The 18,115-nt window shown below is 42.0% G+C and overlaps 1 protein-coding gene across 2 annotated transcripts in view; it reads right to left on the bottom strand.

The window, feature by feature from the left end:
- The window catches only part of NHL8 (NDR1/HIN1-like 8), a 33,401-nt gene extending 16,008 nt beyond the window's left edge, over positions 1-17,393 (bottom strand). Inside the window, exons 1-3 of one of the 2 annotated variants that reach the window (XM_077388691.1) lie at positions 16,553-17,393; positions 9,985-10,059; positions 9,363-9,906 (exon numbers count right to left, since the gene is read on the bottom strand). In XM_077388691.1, coding sequence (XP_077244806.1) covers positions 9,363-9,906; positions 9,985-10,059; positions 16,553-17,080 — 1,147 coding nt within the window. In that variant the 5' untranslated portion in view covers positions 17,081-17,393. The remainder of the gene's footprint in view (positions 1-9,362; positions 9,907-9,984; positions 10,060-16,552) is intronic. The other variant, XM_077388692.1, reaches the window with a different exon arrangement.
- Between the last annotated feature and the right edge of the window lie 722 nt (positions 17,394-18,115).

The raw sequence follows: 18,115 nt of genomic DNA on the forward strand, positions 1-18,115 counted from the left end.
CACATGATTGGCCCTACCATGTAGATGCCACATCCTAATTCTTACTCACCCACAGCAATAGTCCGTGCTTAACAAAGTGTAACATAGCCAGAAATCTTTATTCACATTTTAGGGGTTTTCTTGTTGAGAAACTTTTTTTTCATCTACTCAATGTTACCCTTTTTCATCTACAAAGGGTACATAGCCAGAAATCTTTATACATATATGCATCTACTGTGTGTGTGTATTATCATCTACTCAATTCTAGAAACTCTTTATAAAGCATAAAATAGTGTTATCAACCAATACTGATGCAATTTACTTAAAGGTCCTCCAACATACTTCTTCAAATATAAGATTCTATGAATTGTCTTTTTAATAACAGATTACACAGTACTGTTACATGTAAGTACTCACTATAATAGAGCGTGCATTACGCTGGCATCCAGTACTAATGGCATTTCATATGTGAGACAAAAGCCACACAACCACACAATGGGAAAAGATGTTGGGTTGTCTTTGTATCTCACTTGTTTGGTTTTTTAAATAAAGTTCCCATTTGTGAAAATGAATAAATATTGGTTAGTATAGCACAGAAACACATAACAATACACAGCACTCGAGAAATTAGAATTTAGAACAATGTATACAGGTCATTTGGCAAGGGGATTATTTAAGGTTGTTAAAGATATTTTTCTGTTATTCAAAAAAAGGGAAAATTTCGCTAGGTAGATAACTTTATCCATATTTTAAGCCTTCCACTAAGCAAGTTGTCAACCAAAGGACTGGAATTCCTTGTGGCAATAATGAAAAGGAACAGCTGGATTAGGCAACAATGAGAGAGAAAAAAAACTACTTGACTTTTTGGCCTGCTTGGGCTTATTTTTTGTTTTTCTTGGTGGCCATGGTGGGGCAGCCCCTTTTTTCTTGCTCTTATGAGCTTTGTGTTGTCTTGTATTGCTGCATCTTTTTTTTCTTGTTTTAATACAAAAATGGTTTGAGGAAAACTGAAAAAGTGAGAGAAAAAAAAAGTCCCTTGATAAAAAAAATTATGCAACAGTATGTATGATAAACATTAAAAAAAATTCATACAACAGAATTGAAGAATAGAAACAATAGAGTAATTGAAGAATAGACACAATAGAGTAAACATTGTTGAGCACTGTAAGACTATCTGCTAAGGGATCACTATGCTCGAATGTAACATTCTGCAAATAGTAAGGGATGTAGCCTCAAAGGCTCATACACAATATTTATTAAGATTTTCTCCAGACCAGCCTGGCAGCCTGCCACGGTACTGCATGATGGAAAATGGAGAAGTTCAAAGGAAGTAATACACACATAAATATGCATGCATGTAATAATTAGTTCTGCAAATTCCAAAAGCAACACTATATATAAAAAGAGTTACCGGATCTGTCAGACACACAAGAAATCACAAATGCACTAACTATTGTGGGATATCCTTCAAAACCACTGCTAAAGAAAGATCATTCTTTCGAAAGAACAAATTGACAATCAGAGGAATGGGATTCCTTGTGGAAATCAAAGTGTTGAATGAAAAGGCCCAGGGCGGAAGGGTGCTTGGTGAGTTTCTTCTGTCTTTATCAGTGTTTAAAAACGCGGATGCGATGCGGAACGCGGCCGAAGAAAATCCTTGTCGACTCGGCGCGGACGCGGCCTAGAATGCGGTCGACGCAGCCAAGTCAATTGAGTCTAGTTTTTATAATTAAAAAAATGAAAAAAAAAATGATAATAACTCATCTTGAATTTTATTAATTAACAAATGTCAAAAAGTTATTACAATCCTAAAAAACTCTCACAAGCCAATTTATTTAAAAAGAAAAGGCAAGCTGGGTTACTGCAACAATCTGAACCGTCCATTGATTTGATATTTGGCCCCTTTTCTTCCCTGGACCAGCCCCCTCTAGTGCACTTGTGATTACTCTTTTACACTAGAAGGGGTTCCCAAGAAGAAAAATGGGTGAATGCCATTTCCCTAAATGTATTATGTTTTTGCAGGAATATATGATTCTTTGGTCCACCCCCTTGTAGTGTAAAAGTATGGCCATAAAAACTCTAGATGGAGCTGGCCAAAGAAAGAAAAGGGGGTGGATATATCACTTCCTAATATCTAATGAAGGTCAATGATGGCAGGTGTGAGAGGATGGGACAAAGAATGCACTTGTGCCCCACTTATTCTTCCTACCTATTAACATACTCCCTATTCTTCCTATACATCTTAGGCATACAGAGAAAGTCAGAGCACATTTACTCTAAAATGACTAGCTTATGGTGGTAGGCATCATGAGTGATATATTAGCACCTTGTTTTTACTTGGTACAACCTCTTCTTGTATGTTTATGATCACTCTTTTACACAACAGGCTGCTGTCCCGTGTAAAATAATGCTGAATATATTACCTGCCATTTACAGCACTAAAAAATTTCAAATCCTGCCAAAGGTTTTTAGGGTTTTGCTATTTTCTAAACGTGGTGTGAATGAAAGATGATCCCATGATCGAACGGTTCAGATTTCAAGTGTTTTAACCATTCGAATAAAGCATTATCGTTCTCCTCTTACCTCAAACTAGAAACAAGCAAGAAACGAACCAGCATGCAGCTTTTTTTTTGCCACGGCGACGATCTAGAAATCAGACGATGATGAGGGCTTTTCATGGGATGGAGGCGAATGGCCTTAAACCTAAATTTATAGGTATGAATCTAATGATTTTTTAGTGGAACAAATCTTGTTTTTTCTCTTTTTTTAAAAGGTGGGGGAGTCACGAAACAGTGATGGCCGCTAGATTAGTGTTCAACTTGGCAAAACTCAACCAGACTCGGCCCGGACTCGCCAAGTCCGTGACTCCTGAACGCGGCCATCACTATTCCGCGTCGACTCTACCGAGTTCCGAACCGAGTCGACGAGTTTTTAAACACTGGTCCTTATATCCATGGAATCCGTCATATAAAACGGGTGCTAGGGCGATTTGGATTCGGTTTTATGGCATTCCGATGCATGCTCTGGCTAAATCCACCATTGAAGCTCTTGGTGGTTTGTTTGGTTCGGTAATGGAGGTTCGAGCGGACGCGGATGATCCCCAAAATCTCAGTTACGTTAAAGCGAAGGTCTTCACGACCGAATGGCAATTTTTACGATCGGTGGTATCTCTCAAAGTGGAAGATCGTGTATATTCCATTGGGGTTGCCGGCGAGTTCGGGGTTGCTGTCAAAATACCGGCAAACGATGGTGGCAACTCTCGATTTTATGGCATGGAAAATGGGGCTGAGGTTGGTCGTAATGCTGAAGCTGAACCTCCGGTCAACATTATGCGTCGAAAGTCATCAGGTGTAAGATCAGAGAAGATGGTGATGGCACCGTCCGATCAGACGTTGAAGGATAAACCAACATCCAACGATCCGGATTGGCTTGCTGAACGACTGCGGAAAGGTAAGGATCTGATGACACGTGGATCTTGCGGTGATACAAACTCGATCAACACCATTCATTCAAACGGTGCTGTTTTGGGGCGGGGGGTGTCTTCTCTGCATTGTGTTGGCGATAGTACAAGACACGTGTCGTCTTTTGATGGGGCCTTACTGCTGCGTGCTGGCAGTACGAGACAGATGTCGTCTCTTGGTGGCCTTTCCCCCTGGATGGATAGGGATGTTTCTGGACATTGCTTGTTGGGCAAGGAAGCTGGGCGGCTAGTGGGAGACATGCATACGGCCACGTCGCTGGCAATTTTGGAAGCTGACAGATCACGTGGCTGTGGGACATCGCTTGGGTGCTATCGAGCCACATGGCCAAATCGTAGCGTTGGGCTGCGAGGTGGGACATTGCTTGGGTCCTATCGGACCACATGGCCAAATCGTAGTGATGGGCAGCGAGGTGGGGACAGCTGTCGTCTCTCCCAGGGAAATGAAAGACACCTTTCTGAGAATGTGGGTGAAACACAAAGTTTCGGTGTAAACCCCCCTTATTCGAAGAATAATAGGCATGCTTCTCTCTGCGGATACCTATCTACTCGCTGGAGGAAACGTCATGGATATCACTCTTATAAAAAAATCCAAATCCTGTATTGGAAGCGCCAGCGTGCTGCGAATGAGTTTCCGAATCGTGAGGAAATTGTTCGGGAGTTTATCAAACATAAACACAAGAAACCTAATGGTGATGGGGGTCACGGTGTGAGAGACACCATTGTCTCAGCTGGTCTCAAACCTGTGATCTCATCGGGGACGAACGTTGTTGGGTGTTCAGATGAACTCAAAGATTCTGGTTCAAAAGATTTGGAACTTGTGCCTACGATGGGGGATCTGTTTGACCCTTTGATGGGGGAAAACGATGATGGATGCGCGGGGGTAAATGTCATCTCTAATCCGAACGGGCTGGTATCTGAATCTGTGATGGGGGTCGGCTCAGATCAGAGGGAGGTCTTGCCAATTTTGAATGGGGATGAAGGCTCGGTCTATGCCATAACGTCGGGTAAAAATGAACTGGTGCAGGAGGAGAACTCATTGGGATCCTCCAACCAGGAAGATTCACTGGAAATTGAACTGCGAAACATGGTTCTTGAATGTTTGCACCAGGGGGGGGGGAACCTGACACCGGTTAACGTGGATACATCTGACGATTTTGGGGAAATGGCCTTGATGGCGGACAATATTGGCATTCAGTACGAGGAAAACATCCCGACAACTCGAAGGATGCTCCATGAGATTGATGGGAGGGATGTTGAGAGAATTCCTCCTCCATCTGGTAAAACAAAATCAAAGGGGTCGCGGGAGCTGTGGCGCCTGCGCTAAGGTGGGGTTTTCACTGCTGGGAACCTGGGATTTAAAGTCTGTTATCATGAAGATAGTCTATTGGAATATTAGGGGTATGGGTTCGGATCGGAAGGTGCTGGCGGTTAAGGATCTCTGCACATATTGCCGCCCTGTTATGTTGGTAATTCTTGAATCAAAGTTGGCTGGGGTGAGTGATCGGGAATGGGTATCTAAAGACGCCATAGCTGCATCGGGGGGGATTATTGTAGTATGGAAGGATTATTTGCTCTCTGCTGTGGAATGTTGGATCAGGGATCATTCGGTATCTATCCGCTTCACTGACAGGGCTACTTCCATGAACTGGCTACTCACGGCTATATATGGCCCCGTACGCGCTCGCAAGAGGAGGGGATTATGGACCAAATTGCTTAACATTCGGCGTTTATGGGCTGGTCCGTGGTTGTGGGGGGTGACTTTAACACTATCCGCTTTCCGCATGAGAGAAATCGCGCGGGCCGGATTACTACCAGTAAGCGCAACTTTTCTGATTTCATCATGGATGCTGAAATTGTGGATCTACCATTATCCGGTGCCCGCTTCACATGGTCTAATAACCAGGATCGGCTGGTGATGAGTCGGTTGGATCGCAACCTCATTTCCAATGAATGGTCTGATATCTTCCCTTCTATCTCTCAGCGCGTATTGCCTAAGCCCATTTCGGACCATAACCCGATTTTGCTTGAGCTCTCAGAACGCCGTGATGGGCCGCGTCCGTTTAAGATGGACATGGCATGGTGTGAGTCCTCGGTTCTCAATGACTCTATTGAAGGGTGGTGGGCTTCGTTTTCGGGGGAGGGATAGAAAGGGTTTGTCATCTGTAAAAAAATCCAGGCACTTAAAGGTTCCATCAAATCATGGTCCCGCAGCGAGAAGGAAATAATGGAGAAGAGAAGGGGTGAGTTACTTCAGGCATTATCGTGTTTGGAATCCAAAGAAGAATCCAAACCCTTATCTGATCTCGAACATCAAACTCAAGCGTCTCTTAAATTGGAATATGACGAATTCCTCATACGCGAAGAGCGAAGTTGGCGTCAAAAGTCCTGCGCGATTTGGCTTAAAGATGGGGATAATAATACTAAGTTCTTCCATCGGATGGCTTCCAACCGTAGGTGCGCAAACTCTAACCGATGCCTTTCCATCAATGGTGTGCCGGTCGACGATATGGAGACAATTCGCCGCAATGTGCTGGAGTATTATAGCAATTTATATACCCGGAAGCATGATTGGCGGCCCAAGTTCGATGGTCTCCACTTCAATCGTCTATCTGCTGCTCAGGTACAGTGGCATGAACGTCCTTTTTTCTATGGAGGAGGTCAAGGGGGCATTGGCATCGCTCCAAAAGGATAAGGCTCCGGGCCCTGACGGTTTTCCGGCTGGATTCTATCAAAGATACTGGTATATTATGAAATATGACGTGTTTGCTTTCATGTCGGAGTTCCACGAGAGGGGTTTCATCAGCAAGGAGTTGAACTCTACGTTTATTACTCTTATTCCGAAAAAGGAGGGGGCGGCCTCCTTACAGGATTTTCGGCCTATCAGTCTCCTTCATGGGATCTATAAGCTTCTGTCGAAGGTTCTGGCAAGGCGTCTTTCTGCTGTTATGAAAGATGTCATCTCTAAATACAAAGGCGCTTTTGTCTCTGACCGCCAAATTCTGGACAGGATTCTCATTGCTAACGAGATTCTTGATACTACGAGGAGGAGGGAGTGTGGCGTGCTTATAAGGATCGACTTTGAAAAAGCATATGATCATATAGATTGGGAGGTCCTGGACTACATTCAGTCTCGTATGGGTTTCGGTCCAAAATGGCGATCGTGGATATCAGCATGTCTTAAATCTGCTATGTTCTCTATTCTCATCAACGGGTCACCTGAAGGGTATTTTGGATGCTCTCGTGGTTTGCGCCAAGGTGATCCTCTGGCTCCTTACTTGTTTATCATTGTGGCTGAGTCATTGCACTCGCTTCTTGCCAAGGTCGAATCTTGTGGCTATATTTATGGCCTTGGTACCGCCTCTGGGCCCTCCTCTCATATATTGCACTTGCAGTTCGCCGATGATACTATTCTCTTTTTGGAAGACATATACTCCTCTCATATATTGCACCTGCAGTTCGCCGATGATACTATTCTCTTTTTGGAAGACAATATGTCTCAGGTGCTTAACGTGAAACGGATTTTTCGATGGTTCGAGATTATTTCCGGCCTCAAAATCAATCTATCTAAAAGAGTGATTGCTGGTATTAATGTGGACTCGCATACCTGTGATGCTTATGCGGACATTCTTGGATGTAAAGTCGCCACGCTTCCCATAAAATATATTGGATTGCCTTTGGGGTTCCGCATTCCAAAAGCTTCGCAATGGGATCCGGTCACCAAGCGGATCGAAAGAAAGCTGGCATCGTGGGAAAAAAATTTACCTGTCGTTTGGGGGTCGCATTACCCTAATTAAAGCCGCACTCGCGAATATGCCGGTATACTTTATGTCAGTCTTCAAGATTCCCGCGGCCGTCGCTTCACGTATTGAAAAGATTCAGAGGGATTTCCTCTAGGAAGGCAAAGAAAAGGGGAAGAGACTTAAGCACGTTATCGCATGGAAAAGGGTGTGTCCAAGAAGAATGGGGGTTTGGAATTGGGAAAATCCGTCTCCGGAACAAAGCATTGCTGGGCAAATGGCTTTGGCGTTTCGGCACGGAGAAAGATGCTTTATGGCAAAATGTGGTCGGTGAAAAATATGGCTGCGGTTGGGAGTGCTGGACATGCAATGGGGTGTCAAACCAGGGGGGTCGGGCATTTGGAAGTCGATATCATCTGCTAGGGACGTGTTTCTATCGTTAGTGCGATTTAACTTGGAAGGGGTAACTCTGTCCATTTCTGGGTCAACAAATGGGTGGGCAATAGCACTCTGGCTGAAGCGTATCCTGATTGGTTTCGGCTTGCTGCTGATCCGGGCTCCACCATCGCTCAAAATCTGATTCGAAACAATGGTCACGCCAATCAGGTATGGGATATTAGGTTGAGACGAAACTTAAAAGACTCCGAGATAGAACATTTCAGCTCCCTCCTTCTCAAACTATCTACTACTTATCTACCATCTGGGGGTGTGGATCGGTGGATCTGGATACCTGAATCTCAAGGGGCGTTCTCGGTGAAGTCGTTTTTCAAGAAATTAAATGATGATTGCGGTATCCCATCTCAGTTGGCTAAAATCTGGAAAAATGTCGTCCCGCCTCACATCAAAGGTTTTCTCTGGTCTTTATTGCTTAACGGCATTAACACCTGTGAAAGGCTGAAGGCCCGGGGATTCCACCTTGCAAACCGTTGCGTGTTATGCAAAAATGCGGAAGAATGTTCAGATCATTTATTCCTTCTAAGCCCATTTTCTTTCAAAGTGTGGATGGGTATTCTCTGGACTTTTGGGTTCTCATGGTTTCTACAAGGGAGCATTGATAGTGTTGTCAACAACTGGTGGGGCGTGTTGGCCGGCCGTATTGGCGACTCCATGTGGCGTTCAATTCCGTATGCCATTGTTTGGCATCTGTGGGCGGAACGCAACAATCGTATCTTCTGTGGAAAGGAGTGGGGTTGGTCTTGCGTTATATTTGAGATAAAATCATCCATTTTGTCTTGGGCAAAAGCCAAAGGGGGCTTCCCTTATTCGACTAAAGAAACTATACGAAATTGGGTGGTGGTGACTTCGGAACGGAAAGCGGTGCATCAAATATTGTCTCAATGGAGACCTCCTCCTGTGGGATGGTTTAAAATTAATTTTGACGGCAGTTCGCATGGTAATCCTGGCAAGGCTGGAATCGGGGGCGTTATACGTGATCATGATGCTCATATATGCATGTCTTTCTCGGGACCTTTGGATGTTTGTGATGCGAATGAAGCCGAGGTGTTGGCCATATTGTTTGGCTTGAGGTGGTATGTCCTGAATAATCTTGGGCCTCTTATTGCTGAAGGTGACTCTTCTAATGTCATTGCGTGGGAGGCCAATAAGATTTGTAGCCCTTGGCGTCTTGCTTTCAAGATTGACGAGGTCAGGGATTTGGTAGCTGCTTTTAGGCATGTGCTCAAGCATACACGCAAATCGGGCAACGATCTTGCGGATGTGTTAGCAAAGGCCGGCGTGGATCTTGCTTCGGTGCTTCTCCATTTTACTCCGCCGTTGTAATCTTTGGATTTTTTTGGCCCGCCTTCGGGTGGGGCCTTTTTGCATTGTCATTGTAGATTTCGGGACATCTTGTCGCTCTGTACTCTCTCTGATTTAATGCAATTTTTATTATCTTCTCAAAAAAAAGGCATGAATATTACTCCTTCAAAAGTTAGTATACCATTAGAAGGTGATGAGGAAAGGAATGTTTAGTATAAACACAGAAAACTATAAGTCATGTTGTTGATCCTATACTGAATTAAAAAATGCACAATGTACAAAAACAAATCAAATAAAATGAATCAAAATGGTAAAAACTGATACAGTGCAGTGAAATGATGAATGCTAAAATACTCCCCAGAGTATAGAAAGAGATTAAAAGTTGCAAAGCAAAGAACGAAAATTACCTGCATACTCATTAAAGCAGATATTGCATTCATGTATATTGTTACGAAAAATTTCATTGCATTTCTCATCATTGTAACTCATCATCAAGGGAATCTTCTGATCTGGTGAGACACTTCCTGAAACAGCTCGCCCATCTCCAATATCTGGCTTATCATATGGACCTAGGACGATTTCTGTATCAAAGCCTAGGTAAGAAAGAGAAGAACTGTAGAGCCATTCCACCCATTGATATATAACTTCGTGCCCTGGTTGGGCCATCCAGATAGTGTCCAGCATGTGACAAAGATTGGAAATCCTCAAGGAATCCAACCAATAAATGCATATTGTGAAATGAGGAGGAGAATGGCTAGGATATGTCTGAGGTAATAAACATGTCAACACAGTTGGAGGCAGATACTGAACTTTGAATGAGTAGAGAAACTCATCCGGGCCATCATTTCCATCCATGCACTCAGTTGCTTTTCCTTCAATTAATTTTCCATTGAATGCATTGAGTTTTGCAGATATAGTAAAATCCCCAGGAACTTCATTATGTATATAGATCTGCAAAAAAACACAGGTGTGCTGAATTGCATTCTTCTTCACATACAAGAAATGGAATTAGCCCAGTTGTAGCAAAACCTGAAAAGATCTTAGACCTCCGTTTCTGTTAATAATAGAAACATTATCCCCATAAATAGCCTCCAACGCCAATAACTGCAAGTAGAGGTCAGAGATGAGAAGGAAGCAATTGCGATTTACATACTGGATATAAGAAATTAAACATGAAAAAGCCAGCATAAACCTAGAATATAAATTAGTGTCAAGAGGATGGTAGGTCAATCATTGTCATATAAGCTCCATGAAAAATGAAATTTGCAGAAAGTTTGAGTTGAATGGATAGCCCTAATGTGGGTGTTGCCTTTGGTATATGTATTGAGTTGGTAACATTTAACTTTCTAAGAATACAAGATAAGGATTATCTACATACAGAGCTTATCTAAATATACAAGGGATTGGATTTGGCAATCCCAAAGCCAGCCTATACATTTCTATTTCTGTAGAACTGCAATTACTCCCCCGCAAGCTGTTGGCAGGTACGAACAACAAGTTGATCGATGGTGACAAAAAGATGGAGTCAAAAGGCTCTGTGTAAAAAACGTTTGCAAGTTGATGAGAGCTGATAAATTTAGAGAATAGAAAATTTCTATTATTCTTGGATAATTTTCAAGTAAACACAATGGGTGCTTTTATAAAGCACTTACAAGATAAACATGGCAAGGGATAAGATCTAAAAGATAATCACAATCCTAATCCAGCCTACCTGCCTAATCTGCCGCAATCAATCCAAATCAAATCTCAGATCTAATTTTATTCGCTAATATGCCCCCTCAAACATAGATGGATTGAAGATCGATATACGTTTGATTACAATAGGTATCCCCAAAACGAATTATAAAAATCTGCAATTTAAACGAATTATAAAAAATTTACAATTTTTGATGCACACTGCTACAATTGATGTTCGCCTGTTGTTGATATTGCTGAAGATGAGTTGCCTCCTGCTGTTAAAGAAAGTGTCGCATGAAAGATGATCTGCGAAGAGCTTCAAAGAACTGGACTCTACCTGGAATGGGTGAGTCTTTAGGCTGGTTTTGAATACCGAACCATGGAAATGGGTCACAATGGACCAAAGCCTCGATGGGCGAGAATGGGCCTTAATGGGCAAGACATCATTGGTCGCCAAGTACCAATCCTCATGGAATTTGACTCTCTCAGGCACGAACCTCAAATAATTGAGGCCCCTCAACTGAGTAGAGAGATCAATTTCAGGCACGCATTTCGAAGAGATACTTCAACTGAAATAAACGAAAGATAAGAAAAGTTGGGAGATAGAAAGAAGGAATTGAGAGAACGAAAAAAAATGAAGAGAGTGTGACATTCGCAATTGAGAATAATAACGGCAACAATGGGCAAATAAAACAAAGTGCAACGAATTTATGGATATTAAAAGGAGTGCACCATTGATGAGGAACTGAAATGGAGGTGCCATTATCAATGTTGGGGGTGATAATTTCACTAAGGATAAAGAAGGAAAGAGAGTGCTGCTAACAAATGAGGAAATGGTGTTTTTGAGATTTGATAAAAAAGAAATGGATGAGATTGGGTGTCATCTTGCAGCCATTTCTTCCCTTATTACCTAACGTGCAAATCAAAATGGCAACGGCACAAAGAAAATCTATTTTCTTCTTCATCTCTTCTCTGCATAGTGAGTTTTGCGACGGTGGCAATAGCATGATGCGAAGAGAGCAACAGCGATGTCTAGATGGGTGGCTGATTCGGTCAACAACGAGGATCTGCAAAGATTTAGAATTTCTAAGCAACGCCGCACGACCATGGAATGGACCATCGAGACCTTGATTTTGCAAGATGCGGAAGCTATGGCCTTGATTTTGCAAGATGCGGAAGCTATGGCATGTTGGGGATTTTCCATCACCGGGTAGATCTGCAAGATAAGGTTCCATTGCTTTGTGTCACGGGATATATAATAGGCTCTGAAGAGGTGATCTCTGAGACCCAGATTTCGGAAGATGGTGCAATATGTCAATGTGGCTGACTATTTGATGGACTGGGATAGAAAATAACAGATAAGAAATGGGGTTTGGACAATGATGGCTGGGCAGATGTTGGGAAAAAGGCAGTAGAAGCAAAACCAGAAGGAGAAAACAAATAAGAAGGGGTTTGGATTTGTAGCAGTGGCTGGGATTGATGGTGGACCGGCTAGATCGGCCGTCCGCCGGAGAACGAAACTCTTTGTGTTGTGCTCAGCGCGGGGTCGGATCGACCTGCTCTGATACCATGATAAATTTAGAGAATAGAAAATTTCTATTATCCTTGGATAATTTTCAACTAAACACAATGGGTGCTTTTATAAAGCACTTACAAGTTAAATATGGCAAGAGAAAAGATCTAAAAGATAATCACAATCCTAATCCAGCCTACCTGCCTAATCTGCCCCAATCAATCCAAATCAAATCTTAGATCTAATTTTATTCTCTAATAAGAGCGAACAAACCGAACATGAAAAGTGCCATTGACAATTAAATCTTGAAAAAAGTGATAGTTCACCGTCCATGTTACACGGATTCTTTTGAATGGGCAAATACCCATGTCAGACACATCACGGATTCCAATACTTCGAGATTCTTTGCGACACTTCTAGATTCTGTTGTCTATTTTTTTCTGAATACTACTACCACAACTTTACAATTATCGCATGTTTTGAGCTTTATCTATCATTATAGTAAGTTTTTTATGTGGAGATAAAGCATTATATTTACTGAAGCCATTTACTTAACTTTACAATTACCACATGTTTTCAATACTGATAAATGAGTTACCAAAAGGTTTCTTCAAGTCTTCTAGAGGCTTGAGGCAGGGCGATCCACTATCTCCTTCCTTATTTATGATAGTAGCTAAGACCCTAAGCAGAATGGTCGAAAAGGGAAAAAAACGAAGGAATTATTGAGGGCTTCAAGGTGGGATCCCAGTAGGTGGAGGCCTCTCATCTTCAGTTCGCAGACGATGCCCTCATGTTAAGTGTCCCTGATGTAGAACGGATGATAAACTTAAAGGCCGTCCTTAGATGCTATGAGTCGGGGACAGGTCAGAGGTCTAACTTTCGGAAGTCCGGGTTCTTTGGCATTCATATCCCCTATCATATTTCAGAGGACCTGGCTGATGTTCTTGGATGTAGGGTGGGCAGCTTCCCATCCAAGTACTTGGGCCTCCCTCTTTGTATAGTTCGACTGAGAAAGAGAGAATAGGACCTGATTGTGAAAAGAGTGGAGAATAGATTAGACACATGGAGGTGTAACTTAGTCTCTCTAGGGGGGAGAAGGGGGAGAATCACACTAATTAAAGTCGTTCGGGCCAACATACTGATTTATAACAATTTATCAATAATCGACCTTCAAATGTCCCATGAGTGCCATAAAAAATTGAGCAAATCCAGAGGGGGTTCTTATGGGGTGGTGTGGGGTGAAAAGGAAACTACATCATGTTAGTTGGAAGTAGGTATGGTCTGGGGATTAGGAGGATAAGGGAAGTAAACAATGCTTTACTTGGCAAATGGCTTTGGAGGTTCGGGGAGGAACGTCACCATCTATGGATTAAAGTCATGGAAAGTAAGTATGGGGCATTACTGGGTTAGTGGATTACCAACCATAAATACATTCACAGTGCTCTATCAGTATGGATGGACATTATGAGGCAAAAGCATAAATTCAACGAGGTAATCCGGTTTAGGGCCTACAAGGGAGATAGAATCAAATTATGGTATGCCAAGTTATGTCAAGAGGCTCCCCTTAAGGATGTATTCCCAAGCTTGTTCTCGGGGGCCACTGAAAAGGAAGCATTTGTCAGGGACTACTTCGATTGGTAAGAGAACAGGAGTTCTTGGAAGTTCAACTTTAGGAGGAACATTTTTGATAGAGAGTTGGATCAAGTAACAAGATTATTGGAGATGATTCAGACATGTTTTATCAAGAGGTCAGGGGAAGATAAAAGGGTTTGGATTTGGTGCTCCTCCAGGGTATTCAGTGTCAAATCATTCTAATATCAGCTGGTCCCAGGCTATGGACCCTAGCCTCTCACCAGTCTCATATCCAAGGTCTACGCATTTGGACGGACAATCTTTCTCGACAAAATCCTCAAGGTTGATTAATTGGGTTTTTCCGTCGAGATTAATTGACTTGTTGGACTGTTGGTTCTTCGCACCCTAGTAGAAAAAGGGAGAATCCTATGGAGAGTGGCCCTCCTAGCCACTATCTAGGTCCTATGAAAGGAAAGAAATGCTTGAGTGTTCAAGGGCCTTGTTAAAAGATCACAATACATTTACAGTAAGGTAATAGCCTTAACCATCGCCTGGGTAAAGACCCTTTCATGTTTCAGATTTGTCTCAGCCGATGATCTCTAGTATGACCGGAGAGAGGTCTGCAAGAGCGGCGAGTTGATTGAGGCCTCTGCAAGTGTATGGGTACCGCACTTAGATGGATCAAGCATTGGCAACCATGGTTCAGCTGGAATAGGGGGCCTTCTTAGAGATGATCAGGGGGAAACGAGATGGGCTCCCATTGGGACGAAGAATTTGAATGAGGCTGAAACCCAATGCTTGACCCAGATTTGGGCCTAATGAGGTTGACACCCAATGCGGATTCGGATTCGGGCCCCATTTACAACACTGAGGCGGCAACACGCAACGACGACCTCATCGTCTTCAAATAGGGCATCAACCCTATTTGAAGGAACGGAACAACCGCATCTTCAATGACAAGGCGAGGCATTGGAGGCACATTACTCTGGAAATCGGATTAGCCCTTATCTCCTGGGCAAAGGCGAACGGAAGCATTCCATACTCTACTGGTCTGGCATTGCAAAACTGGCATGTGATGGAGCGCGAAAGGCTACCTCGGAGGGAGATAACACCGATATGGGTTGCACCGGGGGAGGGATGGCTAAAACTTAATTTTGACGGCAGTTCCCAAGGCAACCCTGGATCTGCTGGTTTTGGGGGTTTGATTCGTGATTCATCTAGGAGAACTATAATGTCATATTCCGGACCCACAGGGATTTGCGACTCGAACGAAGCCGAGGCTAGGGGTCTGCTTTTCGGACTCCGATGGTACTTCTCTCATAACTTTGGGCCTTTAATGGTGGAGGGGGATTCCTCTAATGTCTTAGCATGGGCGACCAATAACGGTGGAGGGCCATGGAGATTACATAATATCCTTGATGAAATCCGGGACCTTGTAAGGGCCATTCGCCCCACTCTCACACATCGTAGGAGAACTGCCAACTCCTCGGCAGACACGCTGGCAAAAGAGGGTGTCATCTTAATGTCTATCATTGCAATATTTTCAGAGGCTATGACCCTGCGTTGATCTGCTGTATAGCTTAAAACACCTTTGTACTGGGACATCTTGTCCCCTCTCTTCTTTTTAATAATATTTCTGTTATCTTTCAAAAAAAAAAAAAAATAGGGCATCAACCAACCCCTTATCTCGTGGTTCTTAATCTAGACGCAAACAAGCTTCCTCAACAGACACCTGCAAAGGGAAGATCTAAACTCACTCCTGCTTTTTCTCTTTCTTTTTTTCTTTTTTTTTTGAATGGTTCCTGCTTATTTTCTTGTTAATATTATTCATCCTTGGAATTTTGGTCTGCAAGATTATGAAATAGGCTGAGTAATCTGCATATTTCATTTGGATTGCTGATATTTATCTGCTTACATTACTTTCAGAATTACTTGCCTCACTCAGAGTATTTATTTAAATCTTAAAATTTAAAGACAGTAAGATTGTTGGCAATCTCACTATTCTAGCACAATCGAAATCCTGATTTGTCGGAGCATACAATTATTTCCGACTACATTCTAGATATCTGGGTCACTTAAACTGGTTTGTTACATTGTATCTGATTGTTGCTTGAAAGGGTTGATAAATTCTTTTCTCACCATTCTAATATAGCTAAATCCTGATTTCTGTCTGAACATACAACTATCTTCAACTACATATTAGATATCTTGGTTCCTTAAATTGGTTTTGTTTAATCACATGTGTTCATTGTCTAAAAACGTTGACAGAATTCTGTCAACACCTAAGTGCATTAAAGAAATCAATCTCTTCTTAACCTAACCGTGCATATCTGTTTTTCGGTTTTACTCGCTTATGAAAATATATTATGTACATTGCTTGCCACCTTATTATATAACAAGTTGGTTGTTATGAATTTCTTTACACATGTGCATTGCTATTTTCTATAGCTAACCTCACACCTAGTTCAAGTTATTCACTTTGATTTCAGATTCATGCTTCTCTCAGAATATGCACAAACCCGCTTAAATTTGTATTACTACATTCAAATCAGAATATACACAAACCCTCTTAAATTTGTATTACTACATTCAAAATATACACAAACCTTCTTAAATTTGTATCACTACATTCAAATTCAAACATTAGAAATTCTCAACTTTACTTGTTTTCAATATTATCTCAAAAAAAAAAAAAAAAAATTCTCTTCGAATTTGGCATCGATAAAGGAGCATTCGCAGTAACCAGAACAAGTGAAATACAACCAATTTTGACTAAAGGGAATTGAAAAAATTAATTAAGTTTAGAAAATTATTTAAGAAACCCTAACAAAATACCTCATCCTCCTGCAACTGGTCATTGATTTTCAGTTGTTCTTCAGACAAGGCGGGTTCTTCAGCCCCCAATTTAAGTTTTTCCAATCTACTAACTGCATCAACTATCTCTCTACATGATTCAGAACCCTCTGTTATCTGCGTATTTAAGTCCATCATAGATTTTGAGACACAAACAACATCAGATTTATCCTCCTCAACTTCCTTGCCATGAGAAGAAGAACCCACTTCAGCTTCCTCGTTTTTAGGGGATTCGTCAACAGTAGCAGGCCGATTTGGAGAAAACCCACCTGAGTTTTGGAGATTTGGGGGTGTTTGTGGGGGTTTTACAATGAATTGTGAAGTGGGTATGGGTTTTGAATTGGATGGGTTTTGTACATGCATATAATTGTCTTGTTTGGGGGGTTTTATTCTCCATCTATCGCTGACCTGGACAACCTTCCCCTTTCCTTTTCTCATGGTCTTTGCTCTGCTCTTCTCCTTTCCTTTTCTCATGGCCTCTGCTCTACTCTGCTCCTCTTCTATGCTCATGGCCTCTGCTCTGCTCTTCTCCTCTCCGTCTCTCTCTCTCTCTCTCTCTCTCTCTCTCTCTCTCTCTGTAGGTTTCACCGTTTAAGGGAGGGATACCCTAGGGAGACGAGATTATATTAAAGAATGAATCGCTTCGAGATAGATTTTGAAGGATGTTCTTTTCATCACGGTTGTTGGGAGAGCTGCCTTGTTTCTCACGGGAACGCAGGAAAGCATAATCAAATCAAACTTGGTTTTACTAACGAGTGCCCAGCACACGTTAATGTTTGGTTACTTGCAGATGGGTGGGAGAAAAGTCGAAGAGGAAATTAAAAGCAAATCAGTCAACGGGAGATTAGAAGCAATTCTAACCACGTTGTTTGATTGCTTTGATTGCGTAGGGAGATGTGAAGGAGGTTCTGTAAAAGGCAAAAGAATTTGCCCGAGAATTTCTCCCATTTTTTTTTTCGTTTTGGAGAAATTTATGGAGGGAGTTTAGGGGGTTCCATGTCAGCAAACAAGGGCCGACAACTCCAGTGGTCAAACTCCCAATTTTGCTAAATTTCAAACCAATCAGCCTTAAGCAAATCAGTAGAATTACATTCCATTGACTTTTCTCAAAAAAAATGTAACTAAACAGAGCAACTATACTCATATGGTGACTTTATTATCAAAAGACTAGTTGCAGGGCGTTTAAGAAACTATACTCATGTAAAGTGGAAGAATTTGGGTGATCCGACCTTATTTAAACCTTATGAATGCAAATTTCCTATTAGACACTGCCAAACTTTTCAACCCATAATACCTCTTGAACACTTTCCTTAAAACTCTATACCAAGCCTATCTTGCGTCCAACTTCTAATCTTAGGTGCATAGGAGAGGAAGTTAAAGCCAAAAAGGAATCCAATTAACATCCTAAAAAACCTCTAAACTTCCTACAATTTCTCTCCCATAAAGCTTCATTAGTTTACTCTATCGCTAATATCTCTCTCAAACAAACCGTTAAAGCACAAATTCTGATCGTATTCCTCTTGTTATTATCTAAATAGCTACTTT

This window comes from Tasmannia lanceolata, unplaced genomic scaffold, assembly GCF_043159265.1.
Source record: "Tasmannia lanceolata isolate RefF3 unplaced genomic scaffold, GAP_Taslan_0.1 ptg000008l, whole genome shotgun sequence".
NCBI lineage: Eukaryota > Viridiplantae > Streptophyta > Magnoliopsida > Canellales > Winteraceae > Tasmannia > Tasmannia lanceolata.